The 20,235-nt window shown below is 37.5% G+C and overlaps 2 protein-coding genes across 13 annotated transcripts; one reads left to right on the top strand and one right to left on the bottom strand.

Annotated features, from left to right (window-relative positions):
* Nucleotides 1–5,223: 5,223 nt before the first annotated feature.
* On the top strand, nucleotides 5,224–7,775 carry LOC121967451 (putative receptor-like protein kinase At1g80870). 3 transcript variants are annotated; one of them, XM_042517702.1, is made up of 2 exons: nucleotides 5,224–7,227; nucleotides 7,615–7,775. In XM_042517702.1, exon 1 carries the CDS (start codon nucleotides 5,325–5,327, stop codon nucleotides 7,221–7,223), a length of 1,899 nt encoding a protein of 632 aa, XP_042373636.1. In that variant the 5' UTR covers nucleotides 5,224–5,324; the 3' UTR covers nucleotides 7,224–7,227; nucleotides 7,615–7,775. The 3 variants fall into 3 exon arrangements, with proteins under 3 accessions (XP_042373636.1, XP_042373635.1, XP_042373634.1); XM_042517701.1 differs by having other exon boundaries at nucleotides 7,469–7,775; XM_042517700.1 differs by having other exon boundaries at nucleotides 5,225–7,227; nucleotides 7,402–7,775.
* A 2,768-nt stretch (nucleotides 7,776–10,543) lies between these two features.
* On the bottom strand, nucleotides 10,544–19,934 carry LOC121967450 (protein PLASTID TRANSCRIPTIONALLY ACTIVE 12, chloroplastic-like). Of its 10 annotated transcripts, none has more exons than XM_042517690.1 (11): nucleotides 18,818–19,934; nucleotides 18,636–18,733; nucleotides 18,460–18,542; nucleotides 17,578–18,255; nucleotides 17,239–17,351; nucleotides 16,316–16,575; nucleotides 13,893–14,014; nucleotides 12,356–12,424; nucleotides 12,097–12,156; nucleotides 11,804–11,911; nucleotides 10,544–10,780 (listed from the first exon to the last, which is right to left on the bottom strand). In XM_042517690.1, exons 2-11 carry the CDS (start codon nucleotides 18,667–18,669, stop codon nucleotides 10,679–10,681), a joined length of 1,629 nt encoding a protein of 542 aa, XP_042373624.1. In that variant the 5' UTR covers nucleotides 18,670–18,733; nucleotides 18,818–19,934; the 3' UTR covers nucleotides 10,544–10,678. The 10 variants fall into 10 exon arrangements, 9 of the variants coding, with proteins under 9 accessions (XP_042373624.1, XP_042373628.1, XP_042373626.1 ...); XM_042517694.1 differs by having other exon boundaries at nucleotides 18,460–18,539; XM_042517692.1 differs by having other exon boundaries at nucleotides 19,554–19,934.
* Nucleotides 19,935–20,235: the final 301 nt, after the last annotated feature.

Below are 20,235 nucleotides of genomic sequence, written 5' to 3'. Positions count from 1 at the left end.
GCTTGTTTGCTCACATGTTATGCATTTTATGTTAGTACCCACATGATTATATATATGCTTATATGGTAGTGACATACCATGCCTCATTGTGCTCAGGACCTAGGTTTTTATACCCTACCTGACCTGTGTACCTTAGGTCTTCAGATTTGACCATAGATACTACGGTACATATTTTATATATATGGATATTGTTATGCTGATCAGGTTATTTTCATGCTTAGTGTCATGCATCATCTCGCATGATTGCATGCTGTGCGATAGTATGCTCCATTATTGTTGAGCACATCGCCAGTTACATGTATCCGTACACACCACCACTCATGGGTTAGTGGTATATCAGACAGGTGTGTGACAGTTCTGCTGTTTGGCTCCGTTGGTCTGGTGACTCAGTGTGGTAGCCGGCAGACAGTTCTGCTCTGTTTGGCTCCGCTGGTTTAGTGTAGCAACTTGGTAGCCGGCAGGCGGTTGGACTCTGTTTGACTCCATTGGTCCGCTCATGGGTAGTGTGACACAGCGTAGTAGCCGGCAGAGATTTCCTCTCCATCATCGTGTACCGGGAGATGAGAGCATTGAGCTCCCCCATTTATGATTTGGGGTAGGAGGATAGGTGTACTCCGACAGCATCTCGTCCACTCGGTCACTCATCAAGAGCAGTGACGTCAAAGTGCACGGTTGTCACAGCTCTACCCACTCGGTCTCACCATTGTGTGTGAGATGGATGATTGGCGTCAGGGGTGACCATGTCATTGGCATCATATGCATTGATGCATATACTAATTGTGTTTGTTGCACTTATATGCTGCATTTGGATGGATGCATATGTTTGACATGCATACAAGATTTATGATACTCTCGGTCTGACGACCTGACTATTCTGATAAGAGGCCCTGGTGAGTACAGATCTTTTCAGCCTATTATATTGTGCATTTCCAGCTTTTGTCCAGGAGACTGTACTCCATAGTTATTACTATCTGTTATAGCTTACTATACATGTCAACTGGTATCTGCTGAGTTGTTGAACTTGTTGGTTGCTACTCGGAAAACCTATAGGTTCCACTGTACAAAAATTTTGTACAAAGGTCTGAACCTTTTCCTAGCTACCATGTGTTCTTTTAAATTAAATTTTGGATCGCCTGCGGAACTTAACACGTTTGATCCAAAACTTAATCTATTTGTTCTTTTAGGTTTTGACTTGGATCTCCTGCGGAACTTAACACGTTTGATCCAAGTCTCCTTAAGTTATTAATTCCATTAAATATTAATTTCCATAATTGGTTCCCAGTACTGACGTGGCGAGGCACATGGCCTTCTTGGATATGGGAGCAACCACCACCGAATAGACAAAACCTTTTATAGAAAGATAATATTTAATTTCCTAAAATAACTTTAGGTTAACCAAAGAGAACAATCAAATCACAAGGAAAAGAAAAAATAAAAGAACACAACTTCGAAAAACATATTCGAAATTCTAGAACGTAAGCCTCTTGTATTTGGTATTATTTCCATAAATAACTAGCATGATGCGGAAAGAAAAATTACTAGTTATACCTTGTAGAAAAACCTCTTGATCTTCTACCGTATTCCTCTTCTAACCTCGGACGTTGTGTGGGCAATGATCTACCGAGATGAGAAACCACCAACCACCTTCTTCTCCTCCAAGCAAGGTTCGGCCACAAAGGAAAACTTCACCAAGGAGAAAAACCAAAATATTAACCAAGCTCCAAGAGATGCTAGCTTCCTCTCCTTCTTCTTCTTCTTCTCCTAGTAGTATCCGGCCACCACAAGAGCTCCAAGAGAATAGAGATGTTCGGCCACCACAAGAGGAAGAGAGGGAAAGGATCTTGGCCGGCCACACCAAAGAATAAGAGAGGGAGAGAAAACAATAGAGGTTGTCTTGTGAAGGCACCCTCACCCCTTCTTTTATATTCCTTGGCCTAGGCAAATTAGGAAATTTAATTACAATAAAATTTCCTTAATTCCCTTGACATGATTTAATTGAGAAAAATAAAATAATATTTCCCCAATTAATCTCTAATGGCCGGCCACATCAATGGGAAGCAAATTGGACAAGTTTCAATCAACAATTAAAACTTTCCTTATTTGTTTCCGGAAATTTTAAAAATAAAATTTCTCTTCAAAAATCTCTTCATGGTTAATAAAAAGAAATTTCCATAATTTTAATTTTACAACATGTGAATAATTTTTAAAGAGAAAATAAAATATCTCACCAATCTACAAATAAGGAAAGAGATCTAATCTCTTTCTTTAATCTTTTGTAAATTTTACAAGAGAGATAATTTAATTCAAATTCTCTTTAATAAATTATTTCTTCCACATAATAAAAAAAATTAAAATTAAAATTCTTTTTAATTTATTTTGGCCGGCCCTACTAGCTTGGGTTCAAGCTAGGGCCGGCCACCCAATCTTATACCTAGGCCGGCCCTAGCTTGTTCCCAAGCTAGCTTGGCCGGCCCCTATTGGGTGGGTATAGAAGATGGGTATAGGTGGGTATAGAATTCTATAAATAAGAGGCTACGATAGGGACCGAGAGGAGGAATTGGCTTTGGTCTCCCGATAAAATTAAGCATCCCGTGTTCGCCCCGAACACACAACTTAATTTTATCAATGATAATTCATTCCACTAGAGAACTATCATTGAACTACCGCACCAATCCCAAATTACATTTTTGGGCTCCTTCTTATTATGAGTGTGTTAGTCTCCCTGTGTTTAAGATATCGAATGTCCACTAATTAAGTGAGTTAATGACAACTCATTTAATTAATATCTAAGTCCAAGAGTAGTACCACTCAACCTTATTATCATGTCGGACTAAGTCCACCTGCAGGGTTTAACATGACAATCTTTATGAGCTCCTCTTGAGGACATTATCAACCTAGTATCTCTAGGACACAGTTTCCTTCTATAATCAACAACACACACTATAAGTGATACCATTTCCCAACTTATCGAGTTTATTGATTCATCGAACTAAATCTCACCCATTGATAAATTAAAGAAATAAATATCAAACATATGTGCTTGTTATTATATTAGGATTAAGAGCACACACTTCTATAATAACTGAGGTCTTTGTTCCTTTATAAAGTCAGTATAAAAGAAACGACCTCTATTGGTTCTACTCAATACACTCTGAGTGTACTAGTGTAATTATATAGTCAAGATAAACTAATACCTAATTACACTACGACCTTCTAATGGTTTGTTCCTTTCCATTTTAGTCGTGAGCTACTGTTTATAATTTATAAGGTACTGATAACATCATCTTCTGTATGTGACACCACATACTATGTTATCTACAATATAAATTAAATGAACAACTACAAACAAATGTAGACAATTTGACCAAATGTGATTCTTTATTCATAATGAATGTTTACAAGGCTTAGACTTTCAGTATACACTCCAACAGAACTCACCCCCGTGGGCACTATTTTTTTTAGGTACCAGGTTGTTTATGGAGTCGCTTGGAGTATCCTACCTGCCGGTCCCCACGTCACATCAGAAGACATGTCTCCACCTTTTTGTGTATTTTATCTTGGTATATGATATGTGTGTATTTGGCTTTGTGTGTTTCGTTTTTGTTCCTGAGTGTTGTGTTGTTGTGTGGTGTAAGCCTAGCCGGCTAGCAGTGTTTTGTTTTGTTTTGTTTTGTTTTGTATGGGTTTGTCTTTATGTTTTTCCGCTGTGTTGGTTTGATTTCAGCCGAGTGGGCTGGTAAAAATATATATAACTGCGTGGTTGTTATTATATTTGTCCAGCCGTGTAGGCTGGGATTATTAACTGCGTGGTTGTGTATATATTCCAGCCGCATGTGGCTGATGTATATTGTGTCTGTAGAAATGTTTTAGATTATTAGCCGTACAGGGGAGGTGCTGCCGAAATTTTCTTCGGACAGGGACTCCCCCGGGGCGTGACAATCGGTCTACCGAACAGGAGGTTCAGTTGATCAAACCAAGATGATGTGGTAGGGTTCACATCACATAGAGACGGATCGGTCGACCAAACCAAGGGATCGATCGACCAAACCTAATTTGGTAAACACAGTGGCAAATTCGATCTCGGCAAAGTTGGAAAACATAGGGATCAATCGATCGATCAAGGTGATCAGTCGACCAAACATTAAATGACATTAATGACTTAGAAGATCGGATCTTGGCGAAGAAGGAAGGATGCGTGATCAGTAAACCTAACCGATAGTGAGATCGATTGACCGAAAGGATCAGTCGACCGAAGGATTTCAGTTGACCGAACATACCTTATAAAAGTACACCTTGAGCTCTGAGCTAGCAAGAACTTCTATGCAACCTTCTGATCTTCGTTCTCTTTGTTCGTGCTGCTACTACGCCTCAACTCTGTGTGTAAGCTACGACACTGAAAGAGCTCTGACGATCTTCATCTTAAATCTTATTTGTCAGTACATTTACTTTTAGCTTGTATAACTTCTTGTAAATCTTATGAATTATCTCTTTTCTGAAGGTTTCGAAAAGAGGAATTTTAGTAAATTATCCAACGATGCGATCAAGGATCGCAGGTCTTAGAGTAGGAGTCGACAGAGACTCGAACCAAGTAACCAACTGTATCTCTGTGTGTATTATTTTTAATTCCGCTGCTATACTTTATTTTTGTCTTAATACGAAAAAGAAAAAATTTATAATGAGCGATATTCAACCCCCAGGCACGCCCTCTATTGGTATTCTAATCCTTCATTATCATCTTCCCGAGAAGAAATATAAAACATATCGAGCCAAATACAATGAAAAATTAAGAGAAAATATATGGCAAACTACCCAACTACAAACTATCAGAATTATTCGAAAAACTTTGAGAATGAACAACTATCACCTAGGGTTGAAAAAAATCCCAAAAATCCTGACCCTTTCCGAATTTCATCTCATTTTCAACCTGAAAATATCCTGATCCGATATTTTTCCGACTCGAAGGTTCGAGATTTTTTTCGTCCCGATCACTATCGGGAAAGGGATCGAGAAATTTTTTTGATAAATAAAAAAAGACCATAGAGTATGATGTTCTTTTGATAAATAAAAAAAGTATTATTGATTTCAAAAAATAAAAGACCCTCTTTTCATTTTTATCCGATTATATTTGATAAATTTAAAAATTTAAAAATATTTTAGAAAAAAAATCAGATTTATTATTATTAACCTCACTTTTTCCCCATTTTAATTTATTATCACTCGGTGCTCACCACTACCGCCACTTCCCCACTTCGTCGCTTCCTCATCTCTCTTCTAAAAGGTGCCTCTTTTCTCCGCCTCTTCATCCCAAAACCCTCGCTTTCCGAATGCCATCACGTCGCCTCTCCTCCTCCTCCGCCGCCGCCGCCCACCACCACCTCATCCTCCTCGCCTCCGCCACCACCGTCTCCTTCCTTCTCCTCATCTTCTTCGCCTTCCTCCTCCTCCTCCTTTACTTCTACCTCTCCCACTGCCGGCCCCCTACCCTCCCCCTCTCGTCCCCCTCGCCCTCTCCCAGCCCTCGCCTCCGCCGATTCTCCTACCGCTGCCTCCGCTCAGCCACCGCCTCCTTCGACCCCTCGCGCTCCCTCGGTCGCGGCGCCTCCGCTGCCGTCTTCCGCGGCGTCCTCCCCGACGGCAAGTCCGTCGCCGTCAAGCGCCTCCTCCTCCCCCTCTCCTCCTCATCCGATCGCGACTTCCACAACGAACTCCACGTACTCTCGGGCATCCGCCCCTCCCCCTTCGTCGTCTCCCTCCTCGGATACTGCCTCGAGGGCAGCCATCGCCGCCGCCGCCGCCTGCTAGTCTACGAGCACATGCCCCATGGGAGCCTCCAGGAAGCCCTCTTCTCCTCCACCTCGCTTCTCACCTGGGACCGCCGCTTCTCCATCGTCCTCGACGTCGCCCGAGCCCTCGCATTCCTCCACCTCGAGTGCGATCCGCCTGTCGTCCACGGAGACATCAAGCCCAGCAACGTGCTTCTCGGCTTCGATTTCCAGGCGAAGATTTCCGATTTCGGGCTGTCCCGGATGAAGACTGAGCCCGATCTCGGGCTCGATTTCTTCAGCCAAGATCTCTTCCAGAGTCGAGACCTCGCTCAGGAGAGCCCGCAGGTAGATTTCGCCCATACCCTTCCTTCCTCTTCTTCCATTAAGCTCAGTTCCAGTAATACCCCGATCCGGAAGGAGGCAGTGGCAACCACCGCGTCATTTCCCGTCCAAGATGAAACCTTTAGCTTCGAACATAGCAAAGAGTTGAGTGCCAGTGTGGATGATTTAAGAACAGAGTCCACCGATCCATGGGACAACCATTGGTGGTGGAAGCAGGATGGAAGCAGGGAGTTGAGCAGCAAAGATTATGTTACAGAGTGGATTGGTAGCCAAATTTGCACCTCCGGGAATCCCGCTTCCGATAAGTGTTTTGACTTCAGGAACTCGAGTCGTGTAGAAGTCGGGGATGATGCCCTCTTCACTGGTGCTCATACCGAGAAGAAACATGAGAAGAAGAAATGTGCTCTCCATTCCGACAGAAAGATGAGAGAATGGTGGAAGGAAGAATACTTCGCAGAGATTAGCCGGAAAGGCCATTGCAAGAAAGATCGACAGCGGTGGTTCCGAACGATAAGTAACCTCGGCGAAGAGTATGCTAACCGTAGTAGGGACTTGAATGTGGATGTAAGCTTTAGGAAGAACTGCAGGAAGAAGAGAAGCCGATCGGTGGGCAGCGAGATGTTCAGCTGCGACCTGCTCAGCAAGGAGCTGAGTAGCACAACAAGCATCAGAGGAACAGTGTGCTATGTTGCTCCAGAGTGCCATGGCTGCGACCAGCTGATGGAGAAGGCCGATGTGTACAGCTTTGGGGTGCTGATTCTGGTCATCGTGTCGGGAAGGCGGCCATTGCACGTGCTGCCGTCGCCGGTCAAGCTCGAGAAGGCGAACCTCGTGAGCTGGTGCAGGCAGTTGGCTCAGGCAGGCAACCTGTTTGACCTAGTGGATGAGAGGTTGAAAGGTGGTGGATACGACAAGGATCAGGCAAGCCTCTGCATCAACTTGGCCCTCTTGTGCTTGCAGAGGATTCCCGAGTTGAGGCCCGACAGCGGCGACATCGTCAAGATCCTCACGGGGGAGATGGAACTCCCAGTTGTTCCATGTGAATTCTCTCCTTCTCCCCCGACTGCTAAACACTACATCAAGTCAAGAAGGAAAGCTTCAGCAGATGCAGACTAACAAGGTCTGTTTTCTTTCTTCACTTTGCTTTGATATAAAATTAGAGAAAATTTTCCTGTTCTTTAAATTGGGTTGAGGGTTTGTGTCATTGATCTCTGAGCCTTCTCGTAGTGTTTATTTATGCTTGCTCTTTGTTTGAATATGATTTCCTTCTTCTTCTTCTTCTTCTGATTCAAAGCTGAAGATGATGCATTGCTTTATACTTATGCAATGAGAAGTTGACCTACAGCTGCTTCAAAATTCAGATAAAAGCAATAAGTAGCTGTTCAGAAAGCAGTCATTAACTCTGGAATTGTATTATATTCACCAAGCTTCATCTTGCCCCGGATTCAACTAGATCTTACTAACTTTTATATTTAACAAGATAGAGATTGATTGATTGATCTCACAGGCAACATGCTTAAAGGTTATGGGGGTTTCTGTCGTTGAGTGGGGAAGAGTGTCACATGGAGTTTATCAGTTCTGCTGTCTGAATCATGAATGTTTTTGGATCAACTCAGTGTAATATTAGCAAATTCCAAGTTAATTTAATCAGTTTAATTAATTTTAAAATTGACAATTGAAATTTAATAGATTTATTGTTTTTAAGGATGAGCATTCGGTTAATTCAGATATTAAATTTGTATAAATTTTTTTTATTGTTATTTTAAATAAATTTAGTTAATTCGATGTTAACTGAAATAATTAATTTAAGTAAAATTTCGATTTGATTTAGTTAGTCAACACTAAATTAATTTTCGATTAATTCAATTAATTTATGAACTGAATTAATCGAATGTTCATCCCTAATTGTTTTGATTGCCTAATTGTTTTGATTGAATTGTAGTTTTGTTCATCCCCACTTGCAAAGTCTATCATTATTATTAATGATTCCTGTTTCTAATGGATTAGGGGTTGAAAGGAGCTCCAAATGTAAAACTAGTAATTCTTCAATGCCGACACTTTGCGATTGCTTTAACACCCTTGCCTTGGAAAAATGAAACATCTTTTTTTTTTTAAATCTTACTTTGGACTTTGGATTCTAGTAACTTTAACCTTTTTCTTCGTATGTGTAAGAGGAGAAGCTTTACCACTTTGATAAAAATAAATAAAAGAAAAAGAATTCAACATCATCCATTTCCCTTAAGGTGTGGGCATGCTTCAACTTCTAAGGGTTCACACCCATGTGGTCGTGTTCGAGTTTAGGGGTTCACACACCTCAGGTTGTGTTCGAGTTTCGATTTTTCGAACCAAGGCAAAATGCCTGTGAATATAGTAGAAGAAAAGAACACAACATTATCCATTTAGTGGGTCCTCTTTAGGGTGTGGCTATGCTTCAACTTCTAGGATATTTAATTTTTCAATTTCTTTAATATTTCAAATATAAAAAAAATATGAAACTATCACATCAATCACCCTAAAATCGATCCACGAGTATGGAAAGAGATAAATATAGATACATTGAAAGCGCATAGTCCAGACGCTAATCTCAGATAATAACAATCTGAAAATTAAATCCTGGCCCTCTCGACCATAAAACTATGTGCCCCCAGTTATATTACGCTCTAGGAACCTCAATATTTCAAATCAAAACAAAATGAATCTTTGTTTTTTTTGTGTTAAGGATTTGAATATGTTTAATTTGACATTATCGATAATTTGGTATGTGATGGTGCGGCGATGCTACTACTTCTATCAGGTCGAGTTGGAATTTTAGTTTCTATATTTCCCCTCAAGTATTTTAAATTTGCTACTAAAAATTTTAAAAATCTAAGGGTACGTTTGATTTGCCCCATTTTCATTTTCATTTTCTGAAAAATACGTATTTTTCATTTTTTAGAAAATGACTTTTCCGCGTTTTTCGTTTTCTTAGAAAACGCTCTCTAATTTTCTTAAAAATGAACATGAAAAACGCAAACCAAACACGTTTTTCATTTTCTCATAAAATGAAAACAGAAAATAACGTAAAAAACACAAACCAAACGCCCCCTAAAATTTTATGTTCTTTGGGTTTTCAAGTGAGAGTATATTCTTTTACTTTGAGATAGAAATAACATGAGTATCATATTTTACTTAATATCATAAAGTTTCTCCAAAACATATATTTTTACCAAATCTGAATTTATTTAGTAAAAAAAATATATTATTTTATATTTTTGTAAATTGGATTAATCTAAACTTCCGATCAAAGAAGTGATAAGCTAGCAATTTGTACAAATAATAAAAACAATGGAGAACAAAAGAGGGGGAGATGGAAACATGAGGGGCCCAATGGTGTCCTCATTCAAAAAAAACTCATGATTGATTTGAAGTCCAAAACTGGTATAGAGTTTAATTATCAACTTACTTGAAAATCGAACAAGCTCAAAATAAAGATCAAATTATTATAAAATAAAAACAAATACGAATACATAAAAAAAAATCTAATTTTTTTTTTAATTTTTATTGTTTTGTTGCAGTGTAATTCATAAGTATTCTTATTATTTTCGAACGCCCCCAGCCAGGATACCATGGTTTACCCAAGTGACGAACCTGAGAACGCTGTCTGTCAAAATAAATCTCCACGTGCATTTCTCTGATTTATCCAAATGACTAATAGAAAACTTCATATGAACTGATCATCCATAGAATTAGTCGAGTCAAAGGCTCATATATTTAATACCAACTTAAAAAAAAATTAAATCACAAATTAGAGATTATTTAATAGTTGAACCAAGATATAGCTAATACTAATTAAAATTTGAAATTAGGTATCCAACTCAATTATTTACGCTTCCAATAATTTTCCCCCTCTTTTCCACTTTTCAAATGGACAAGGCCAATGATGTTTGAGAAAATATATTAGTAAATAAAGAAATAAATTTTTTGATAGAAGCATTATTTAGCAATTGTAAGAGTGTGACATGGGAAAAATAATGGCCCACAATTGTCACCAATAAATATATATATTTTGGATTAATTATTTTTAATATTTTTTTAAAGAATAAATATAATTATATGATGCATCATGATATGTAATCCTTTTGAAGGAGTAAAGACTAAGAAATGATAATGCATTGAAATAAACAACAGCACAATGATGGAAAAAGTGACCAAAAACTCTGGCATTTGCTGCATAAAAGCAGATGAATAATAATTAAAAATAATGTGCTCAACAAAGTTATCTCCTTTGCACAATGCTTTTGGAATTTACAAATTATTATTAAAATAACATTTAAAAAAAATTAAACTCTTGCCATCTCATCTTACAACCATTTTCATGGTTATAGATCATGAAAGGCATATGGTGGATGTCATGTTATTTGTTATTTCTCCATAGAGCAAAATGATTATGCTAATGGTTAAGAAATGATAATTGATATTTAGTATGTAAATAAATAATAATTCATTGACTATGAAAGTTTTTCATAGTGGATTTGAAGATGCAAAAATGCTACATCATCATAATATATGTACTCACCAGTGATTCATAGTCTTCACTCTTCTTCATCAAAGTCCATAAGAAAATCAGTTATGTTCTCCGAATCATCTATAGCCTCTTCCAGAGACATGGCATCTTTCTTCTTTGGCTTTTCCTTCTTTGGTAATCAGAAAAAAAAAAAAGAATAATAAGTTACAAGGAAAAAAAAAACTAAAAAGAAAATGAAATCTTTAAGCAAAACCTAAGAAGAAACCATGCCATTATCTAATCTATTGCAAAGCTTCTCCTTTTATGTCCAGAGGCTTTAGAACATGTTTATCCATGCAAGGTGGAAGAGAAGAGAGGATGGGGGAAGAGAGTTTCAGAGTAATTCGTTTGCCTCATCTTTATTGACCATGCCTGAAGGGAGAGAGCATACAAGAGTGTAAAACAGATGAGGGTATCCTTGTCTCCTACAAGGTTAGCTCCATTCGCCATGACATTGCCAGCTGAACCCTACCTCGACACCCCTCGCGCAAACCTTACCTTAACACCACCTACTGAGGACAACACCAAGATTTGCCCGGTCACTCAAAGATGAGATTTACTCTAACTGGAAGCATGGACTTGCTGACCTTACGACATTCCTGAGTGTTCGCTGACCACTCCCGAGATCTCCCAAGCTCATGGGCAAATCAAGATAAAATCTCCAATCCCCCACTATGGTAACTCATCTCCCGAGTTTGGTAGAGATTTGGAGATAAATCTCGTTTGAGAAGAGGAATTCAAATTCCTCTCTACCGGTATTTCACCTGTATAAACAAGAGAGAGCTTCTCAAAATTGGAGGAGCCCTCCTCTAAGGGATTCCAAGGGTAAACATTCTTAATGTCAAAATGACTGACAACTATCATCAAGTTTTAACGTAAAAATTGGAAGTTAGTAAGGAAGAATGAATATAATCATATTAGCATGGCATACAAACATACAGCTTCCAGTGTATGGGTAATAAAATATGAAACTAAACTAATGGTGCATTTGATTCACGAAACAGGAGACGAGAAAGTGAGTAGCTATTCTTAGAGAACGGAATAAAAATAACTATTTTCTTAGTTTGCTTCATGAAAGAGATATGAAAGGTTTATGACAAAATAATAGTTTTCATATTCATATCATGACTCATCAAATCTGCAGTGATTGTACCTTGGATTTACGTAGCTGAGGGGTAGACTTCAGAACACTCCAGTTGCGTGTAATTTCCTCCTCGACTTCATCATCTTCTTTGTCTTCTTCTCCCTCACTTTCTTCATCCTGACCCAAAAGAAGCAGTATCACAAAAAATCCAAAACTAAAAAAAAAAAAAAGAGCATAAGAAAATTATTTTAGCTTTGAAATTAATACAGTTGTGCATAGTAGCCCGAGAAATAGCAATTTATGAGTCAAGATTCATAAAAGAGAGTAAAATGTGAGTCCATAGGATTAAAAGTTCTGCTCACGTCATCATCATCATCCCCAATGTCAACAGCACTTGCCAAAGCTTCATCCATGTCAGTGATCTGCAAAATGAAACAACAATAAATCAGCCACAACTATTTGAGGTTGATTAAATTGAAGTTATCCTACCATATCACGAGATACTTGACAAGCAAAAATATATTAAGAAAATGCATCTTTATGTATCTGTTCAGCTCAAAGGCCGAGCAAGCTTAATCAAATACAGATCCTTTTTATTGTGAACCTAAAAAGTTAGATTACCTCTAGCTCTTGTTTTTTCTCATTCGCCAAAATTTTCTCAAGATCTTCCCTTGATATGATTTTGCCATGCTGAAACAAACAAACAAACCATTAAACAGCATATCTGAATATGGTTAACACATTTTTTCCAGACTCACTGCCGCCATTTTTATGAAATAAATCTAGTCACAGAAAGTCCAATTGTGTGCCAAAAAAGATTTGCATGTTGCCAAGCTATAAACCAAAGTCCAGAAGAAGGTTCAGACCTCCCCATGCTCAGGTCCATAAGTAGTGACAATCACACTACAAAGATTCACTTTCCCTACAGCTATGGTGGATTTCCTTAACCAAGCCACTGTCCAGAATAGTTAGTGTGGAAATAAAATCAAATCCTTATTCATACATGGGTTTCTCTGGTACCAAAAGCGTCACTTCAAATAGGTTTGTTGCTCCAGTCCAAGTACAACTAATCAAACATTGACTATCCAAGCTCCAAGTAATTTATCAGCCAAATTAATAAGTTTGGCGTTCCTGGCCACCAAATGAAATCTATGATTTCTTGGTCACAATCAACTAAAGTTAAAGTTCCATTAAAGAGAGTTTTGACATGGTAGCAGCATCTCAAGGAATAGCAACCAACAAAAAATAACAATCTTTCCACAAAAGAATATTCGAGAAATTAGAATTTAAGTACATCCATTATGTTCATTTATAAAAATAATTTGAGTAAATAAGTGTTGTCACGTTAAGCATAGATGACAACTACTTTACTATTTACCACCAAACAATTTTGCCACCAGAATTCATCACAGGAGCATGATAACTTGTAGAGATGGTATGTTGGCGTGTTTGAGCATGATAACATGTTAACAGAGCAAATACAGTAGCATGATAAGATGTAGAAGATGAATCAGTTAGAAACTAGACAATACAAGTTTACAAAAAATGATCTTAATACAGTTAAAAAGAAACTTTTTACGCACATCATCTTTGGTTTACCAAGATTTCTCTTCCAAATCAGTACATAGGCTGTAGAATAATCTCATACTATACCCAAACATGATCAGTTTTTTATGTTCTTATAACATGATCAGTTTTTTAGGAAATTTATGAGGTTAATATAAATAATTAAGTCAAACAATATACAATATTCTCGGCAGAAAATAAAATGTAGCCCATAGAAACATTTATGTTGTGTTTGATCAGCAAATACTCTTCCATTTTGTTAGACTAATTTAATTTATAGCTAGTTAAAGCTAGTTTACTAAGTTGTTTATGTCATACTTTGTAGATTGTAAGTTGTACCTGCCTTTATTAACCTAGAAGAGCTCTATTCAGTAATGGCATAGTCATAATTTCTCCTTCAACTCAAACAAAATTGAAATATCAGCTATGGGTTGAAGATCACATTAAATTTATACCCATGTTCATTAGGAGAAAAAAGACCATGAAGTTAAGAATTAAGAAATATAATTCACATCATGGGTGTAAAGAGGTGTTAGTTGAATATTGACTAGCTTTGATATTGTAGTGATTTTGCAGAAAGACTGAATTTTACCTCCATGAGATAAGACAACATATTTGGTGTAGGTTCATGAAAATCTGGCCCCCTAAAATCAATTACTTCATTAGGATCTTGAATATAATTGATGGTTGGATAAACAGGATCACCACCCCATACTGCAGGAAAAAAACGAAGAAGAGATTAGTCAACCTATAATTATTCCAAGTCTAAAACTAGACAGATAATCAGAGAAAAACATCGAGACAAATAAAAGAAAGCAACAGGTGCACATCATAGAATGGATTACAAAATGGTAAAATTGAAATTTTGCCAACTCTTTAACTTAGAAAACTTGCAAAAATACAGGTAATGATTAATGAGAAGAAGTTTCCATATAAATTGTAAAAAAGGTAATTTATATATCACATTGTATAGATAAAACTATTGCTGCAAATTTTAAGCTTCAATTCGATTTTTTATATAGTGATTGCAAGTACGCCTTTCTTATAAGTTGCACAGGTGATGTCACATTTAAAGGAAAGCTCAAGAAGAAGTGAGTTGGTGCTTCAGCTTATCAATTGTTAGATAACAACCAAAACACAGTAAGGAAATTCTTTGTTTATATACACATCAAGGATCCTCATCCAAAAAACAACTGTTAGAAGCATCAGACTTGGACATGTTTTGACAATTAAATGAACTTATGTTTCCGGATCACTAGAGAATCTTTTGTGAAGCATTAACTCTGCACAGTGGAAACCTACACATTTCAAACAGCTTAAGAGGAGTACTAATCCTCTGTTTCAAGCACCACCTCCTTATAGATATGATATCTCCTAATTTAATAATATGTTAAGATATTTAAAACATGCGTTTGGTTCAAGGTACTGTGCATAACCTTAGTTATGTGATTACTAGATAATCACATAACCAAAATTATGGGGAATAAAACATAGCCCTAATCTTGTTTGGTTCAACCTAGTTAATGCTATAATTTAATTTAACATTTACTATATTACTCTTCGATCAATTTCATATTTGATTATTTTTTTAGAATAAATTAAATTAATAATATTATTATTATTAATTAATAAGTTGATAATATATGTAATAAATAAATAAAATTGATTTATAATTTTATAATTTTAAAATAAATTTATATAGATTTTAAATAATAATTAAAATAATCTAAATATTTGATTAAAATTTTTAATTCTTCGTCACTTTACTGTGCTTCTCCCCATCTCCCCGATGATTTTCAGTATGTTGATTCCCTCACCTACGCGATCGCTAGCGCCGCCTCCTCTACAAGTCGTCGGTGCCTCACCTCCTCCGCGAACTGCCGACGCCATCTCCGCTATCGCTGCTCGTTGACGAGGACGTTGCCCTCCATGGTTTGGTCATAAGACGTTGTTCGGAGGAGAATTGTACGCCTTGGGCCGCTGCTCCCTCACCCGCGCAATCGCCGGTGCTACCTCCTCCGCAAGCCGTCGGTGTCGCTTCATCTACGAACCGCCGGCCCCATCTCCACTATTGCTGTCAGTCGACGAGGACACTGTCCTCCATAGTTTGGTCGTAGGACGTTGTTTGGAGAAGAATTGTGCGCCCTAGGCTATTGTTGCTCAGTCCTGGCGATGGTTGGCCTCGACCGTTGTTGCTCCGTAGTCACCGCCTGCTCGTTGTCGCCACCTGCTCGCCTCGAAGGATAATTTTGGAAAAAAAAAATGTTGTGAACCCCAGAATCATGGAAAACCTAAGGCTTCCAAGGTTTTACGATTCCAGGTTATATTCCCTGATTGCTAACGTGGTGAGGATGGTGCATTAACAGAAATCACTGATTACTTAAATCAAACAAGGTTGTCGTTAATAACCTACCAAGGTTATCAGCGATAAACCCCAACCAAACACACCCTTAAAGCAATTTCATGTTCATCCTAATTGCTCACTTGCTTCTTTTCTTATGATGACATGATAGATAATTGTTCCCTTATTTTCCCTGTGATTGAATAGGTGAGGGCACCCAATCAATCAACCATCAGAGCAAGAGATCTTTTATTTTTGCTGGAATTCTGCAAGTGAAACACATGGAATGTATTTCAAAAATATTAATATTGGCAGGGGAAAAACAAATAATTTAATGTAGCGATTCAAATAGTGTTCCACTCAGATACCATATGAAGATTATTAGGTCACCACTTAACACCAGAAGCTTAACTGAATCTAAATTTATATTTGCATTCCTTCAATCATTGTTGTATCTAAAAAAACTATTTTATGTTCTTTTAGGTTTTAGTCTAACAAACTACATAAAAGGGTACCATGAAGACTGTCATACATGCCAACCAATATGCCATTCAACCAGTGAGGTCACCTTCGCCACAAAATTTTCACATCACACAGCTAGAATGAAAAACAGGTTACATGCAGAGAAGGATTAGTTAATGAATAATCAAAATAAACTGAAAATTATGTCATACTCTCTTTGATTAGATCCTCCCGCATTCGCATTGCTAAAGGATCCCGCTTAATTCGTATGTCGGTTCCCATCATGATGCGGTACTCCTCAGCAGTTTGATGTTCAAACATTGTTATGAGTTGAGTGAACTCATCCTCGCCAGTTTCTTCATAGTGTCTCTGTATAGCCTCTCCCGAAGTATCCCGATCCCATGATTTGACCCACTCTGAATAATATGCTATTGGCCCAACCTCCTCCAATCTCCTCTGTTCTTCCTGAAGCCTACAACATCAGACGATAGACACTGAAACCAACATCACAGAGACAAAAGCAGATCACTGGAAAAAGTCATTTCATGAGGAATTACTAAGATGCCATGTAGTATTAAGAAATCAAGAGGAGAGAAACATCTAAGATGCCATCAAATAACTCTACCTGAGCTTCACAATAATTATCTTCATCAACCACTAAATAGTCAAATGTTTGATCATATCTTATACGTAGGTACCAAAAAGATTTAATTGGCACCTGAAAAATAAAAATCTCAAACCAGATCACACCTCATTAGCAGACATCCCTGATTCCTCTTTAATAGTCCTTACTCCATGATTTTAAAATTTTAAAACATCCACACAACAGTAGATTGTCTAAGAGAAAGAAATAATTTCAATATTTGACATTGCAAAGAAACTGAGAATCTGCTCAGGGAGAATCTTGATAGATATTAGACACTAATGAGTATATTATCTCAAATAATTTCAGAACTTCAATTAACTTCCAATGCGTGTAAATAATAAAGAACTCTGCACGGTTTAGCACTTCTGCGATGATGATGAGAGTACATGTATTTCTTGTGAAACTTGTAAGCAAAAAACTTTACATAATATTTATTCGAATAGAAACAACAACCTCCAATTTCGCAAGCTTGCATACAAGAAAATCTACCTTTCCTCCTTGAAGATATGTCTTCTTGCTCTTGCAAGAGCAGCTTCGGTTTTTGTTGGGTAGTCACCAAACAATTTTATTTGTCCAGTTTCTGCCATTGCCTTTGCAAAAACCTGTTATGCCAGGAAAAAATATTGTAAGATATGGCCATAGAAGTAGGACAGAAGAATTTCCAATATCAATGTTGACGACCAAACTTGGCTACAATTGTCTGCCCACGAAATATTGTGTCAACACTGTACACCTAAATGAAATAATGCCATCTAAGATTTTTTAAGTCATTTATAGGGGCTAGTATTTGCCCAAATCAAAGCCATAATTTTTTTTATCAAAACTAACCGTGTCAACATCTGGGCGCCGCCTTTGCCATCTTGACCACTGCTCCTTTTCTGGTTTGCGCCAATTCCACCAAAGATCTTCACTTGAATGAGGCTCTTCTATGGGCTTATTAATAGCTGGATCTATGAATGGATGTGGCCGCCCCATTGCTTTGTCTAACTCATATTGGCTCATGTTCTCTTCCTCAGGTTCAGGTTCTGTCTGATATATAACATATTCATCAGATGGGTCTATAGGCCCATCAGCGTTATCATCTGATTCTGAAGTAACAAGAACAGTTTGGTTGCTCATATCTCCATTAGTTTCTGTAACTTCAGAAGTAGTTGCCTGCTCCTTGTACTTCCTCCTCCGGCTTCCAGGACTTCTACCATATGAAGGTTTCCCATCAGACTTGCCAACAGGCTCAGGAGCTCTGGCAGCAGCAACCCGACTAGCTGTTCCTTCAGGCCAATACTCTCTTCCAGGTATACTTGCTCTAGCGCCAGATGCTGGCTCAAGCTGACCAGAAGTTGAATCCATGTAACTAGAGTATGGAGGTGGTTCAATTGATGAAGGGTCAAAAACCCTCTCCTTGGTACAGTTAACTGTATAAAAGGATTTGCCCTGTTTCTGAAGGCCTCGATTTGATCCAATGTAAACACTTTGCCTACTGGAAGTGCATACCCCCACAAATTGTTTCTGGAATTTTTTTTAAAAAAAAAAGAGAGAGAGAAAAGATTAACATGGTGTCTATGAGTACATAATTTTAAGAAATTTCCCTTTGTTCCAACAGGTTTCCAGTATACACTAATTCAACATCCAGCAAATCAAGAAGTGTAGAATTAGCATTCAAGCATATTGAAGATTATGATCTCAGTTACATGCACTTGCAATTAATCATACTTGATATACGTGGAACTTTCTACGACATAGTTTCCCGTACACACCACAATCATCAGATCTCAACCTCCTGACAAACTGATCTGCTGCAGAAACAAGGAGAAAGGTGATTGAAAATGTTTGTCTAGATTTGCAAATTTAACGCATGCTATTGTTTTTATATGTTAGAGAATGTGTACCTTGAAAAAGCCATGAATGTGAGAAAGATGTCATTTTCTGTTGATGTTCCTGCTTACAGTGTTCAAAATCTTTACAAATCAATATTCAGTTCACCTTTCTGTAGCCAAGAAACAAAAATGTCAGCAGAATTTTTAGCATAGATTAAGTTTTGTTAAGTTTCTCATGCAGCAGCTTCACTAACATTGCATTGAAACATTCAATGACATAATTTTTCTGCCTCGTGCATCTCGATCATCCCTTTTATTTGTAAACCTCGTCCAGAAGGTCATTTTTAACAAGATGAAGAAAATAAAAAAATCAGAAGAAAAAAATTTCAATTCAGACAATCGTTCTACATAATATGGCTATGACTTTCTTTATATTTAAAATGGTTATCATTTCTTAAGGCCATTTTTTTTTTTGCTGCTATGAGATTCAGATTTTTTGTGTGTGTGATTTCTGAGTAGATGACATTTTGTGGAATTCAGTTTACTAAACAAAAAGAAAAATTCTTATCAGTTATTTTTTATCCATTCTTTAATATAAACATTCTGTTCATTTTTCAAAAAAAAAACTAAAACTTCTTATATCAGTTCATTTATATTCATTTTTTGCTTTGTGTGATTCTTCTATTTCTTGTGTTGAGTGAATTACTTCATATTGATTTGAAAATCTCTCCTGTTGGAAATAATCCTACGGGTGATCATTGAATAGTGCAGATACCAACAAAAGGTGCTAAAGTAACCCTAACCCCAACACACGCTGCAGAATATATCCTATTGCTCTTTTAGTACAATGAATAATAAATGGTAATCTCACTGCACTAGCACAACTTAACGTTCTTTACGCTACAATCTAGTACATCCAGATCTCTAGCAAACATAACAAGTTAGAATTGATTGCTAAATGAGTTAGATTGTGCAATAAATTGGGCTCACGTGCACATCCTAAAGAAAAGGCTTGCCTTTTCCCCCATAAACGAAAGGAACGATCAATATCGCGAAGTAACCTAGCGTCCACGAAGAGGGAGAAAACCTGTGGAGGCTAAATGTTTACCACTCGGAAGTCAAAATAGAACCAATTTACTCTGCCCAGCGACGATGTCGAATGTGGAGGACGTGGTGGCAGTCGACGCCTTCACGCCGTGGCGTGGGGAGATGATGTAGAAGATAAAGGTCGCAATGGTTGTCGCCGTCTTGCTGATCGAGGCTCGACGAGTCTCCGATCAACAGGGTGAATTGCTCACGCCGGCCGATCGAACTCACCGCAGCGGAAAGGAGTGAGGAACGACAAAGAAGAGTGACTTACCAGAGCAGTAGATAGGGCGAGACGATGGTGTGGATTATTTCATTTCACCCCTTAAAATTTCCCCATATTAAATATTTTCTAAAAATTTAAATATCAAAATACTCTTAAAATTTAATTTTTTATCATTTCACAATTAAAAAAAATATGCAATTATATTTATATAGTAATTTTCGTGGCATTTAATTGTGTTAATATTTATGACTTTTTAGCTAATTTATAAATCAATTTACTTGATATTAATTAATTACTTGTATTTTTTTTAATCGAGATATCTAATTTTTTACTGTCCGACTAATATCGGTCATAAAAAAA

The sequence above is a fragment of the Zingiber officinale genome, chromosome 3B, assembly GCF_018446385.1.
Source record: "Zingiber officinale cultivar Zhangliang chromosome 3B, Zo_v1.1, whole genome shotgun sequence".
In the NCBI taxonomy this organism is placed as follows: Eukaryota; Viridiplantae; Streptophyta; class Magnoliopsida; order Zingiberales; family Zingiberaceae; genus Zingiber; species Zingiber officinale.
The sequence above is the reverse complement of the archived record's forward strand: the minus strand, read 5'-3'. Positions and strand labels throughout refer to the sequence as shown.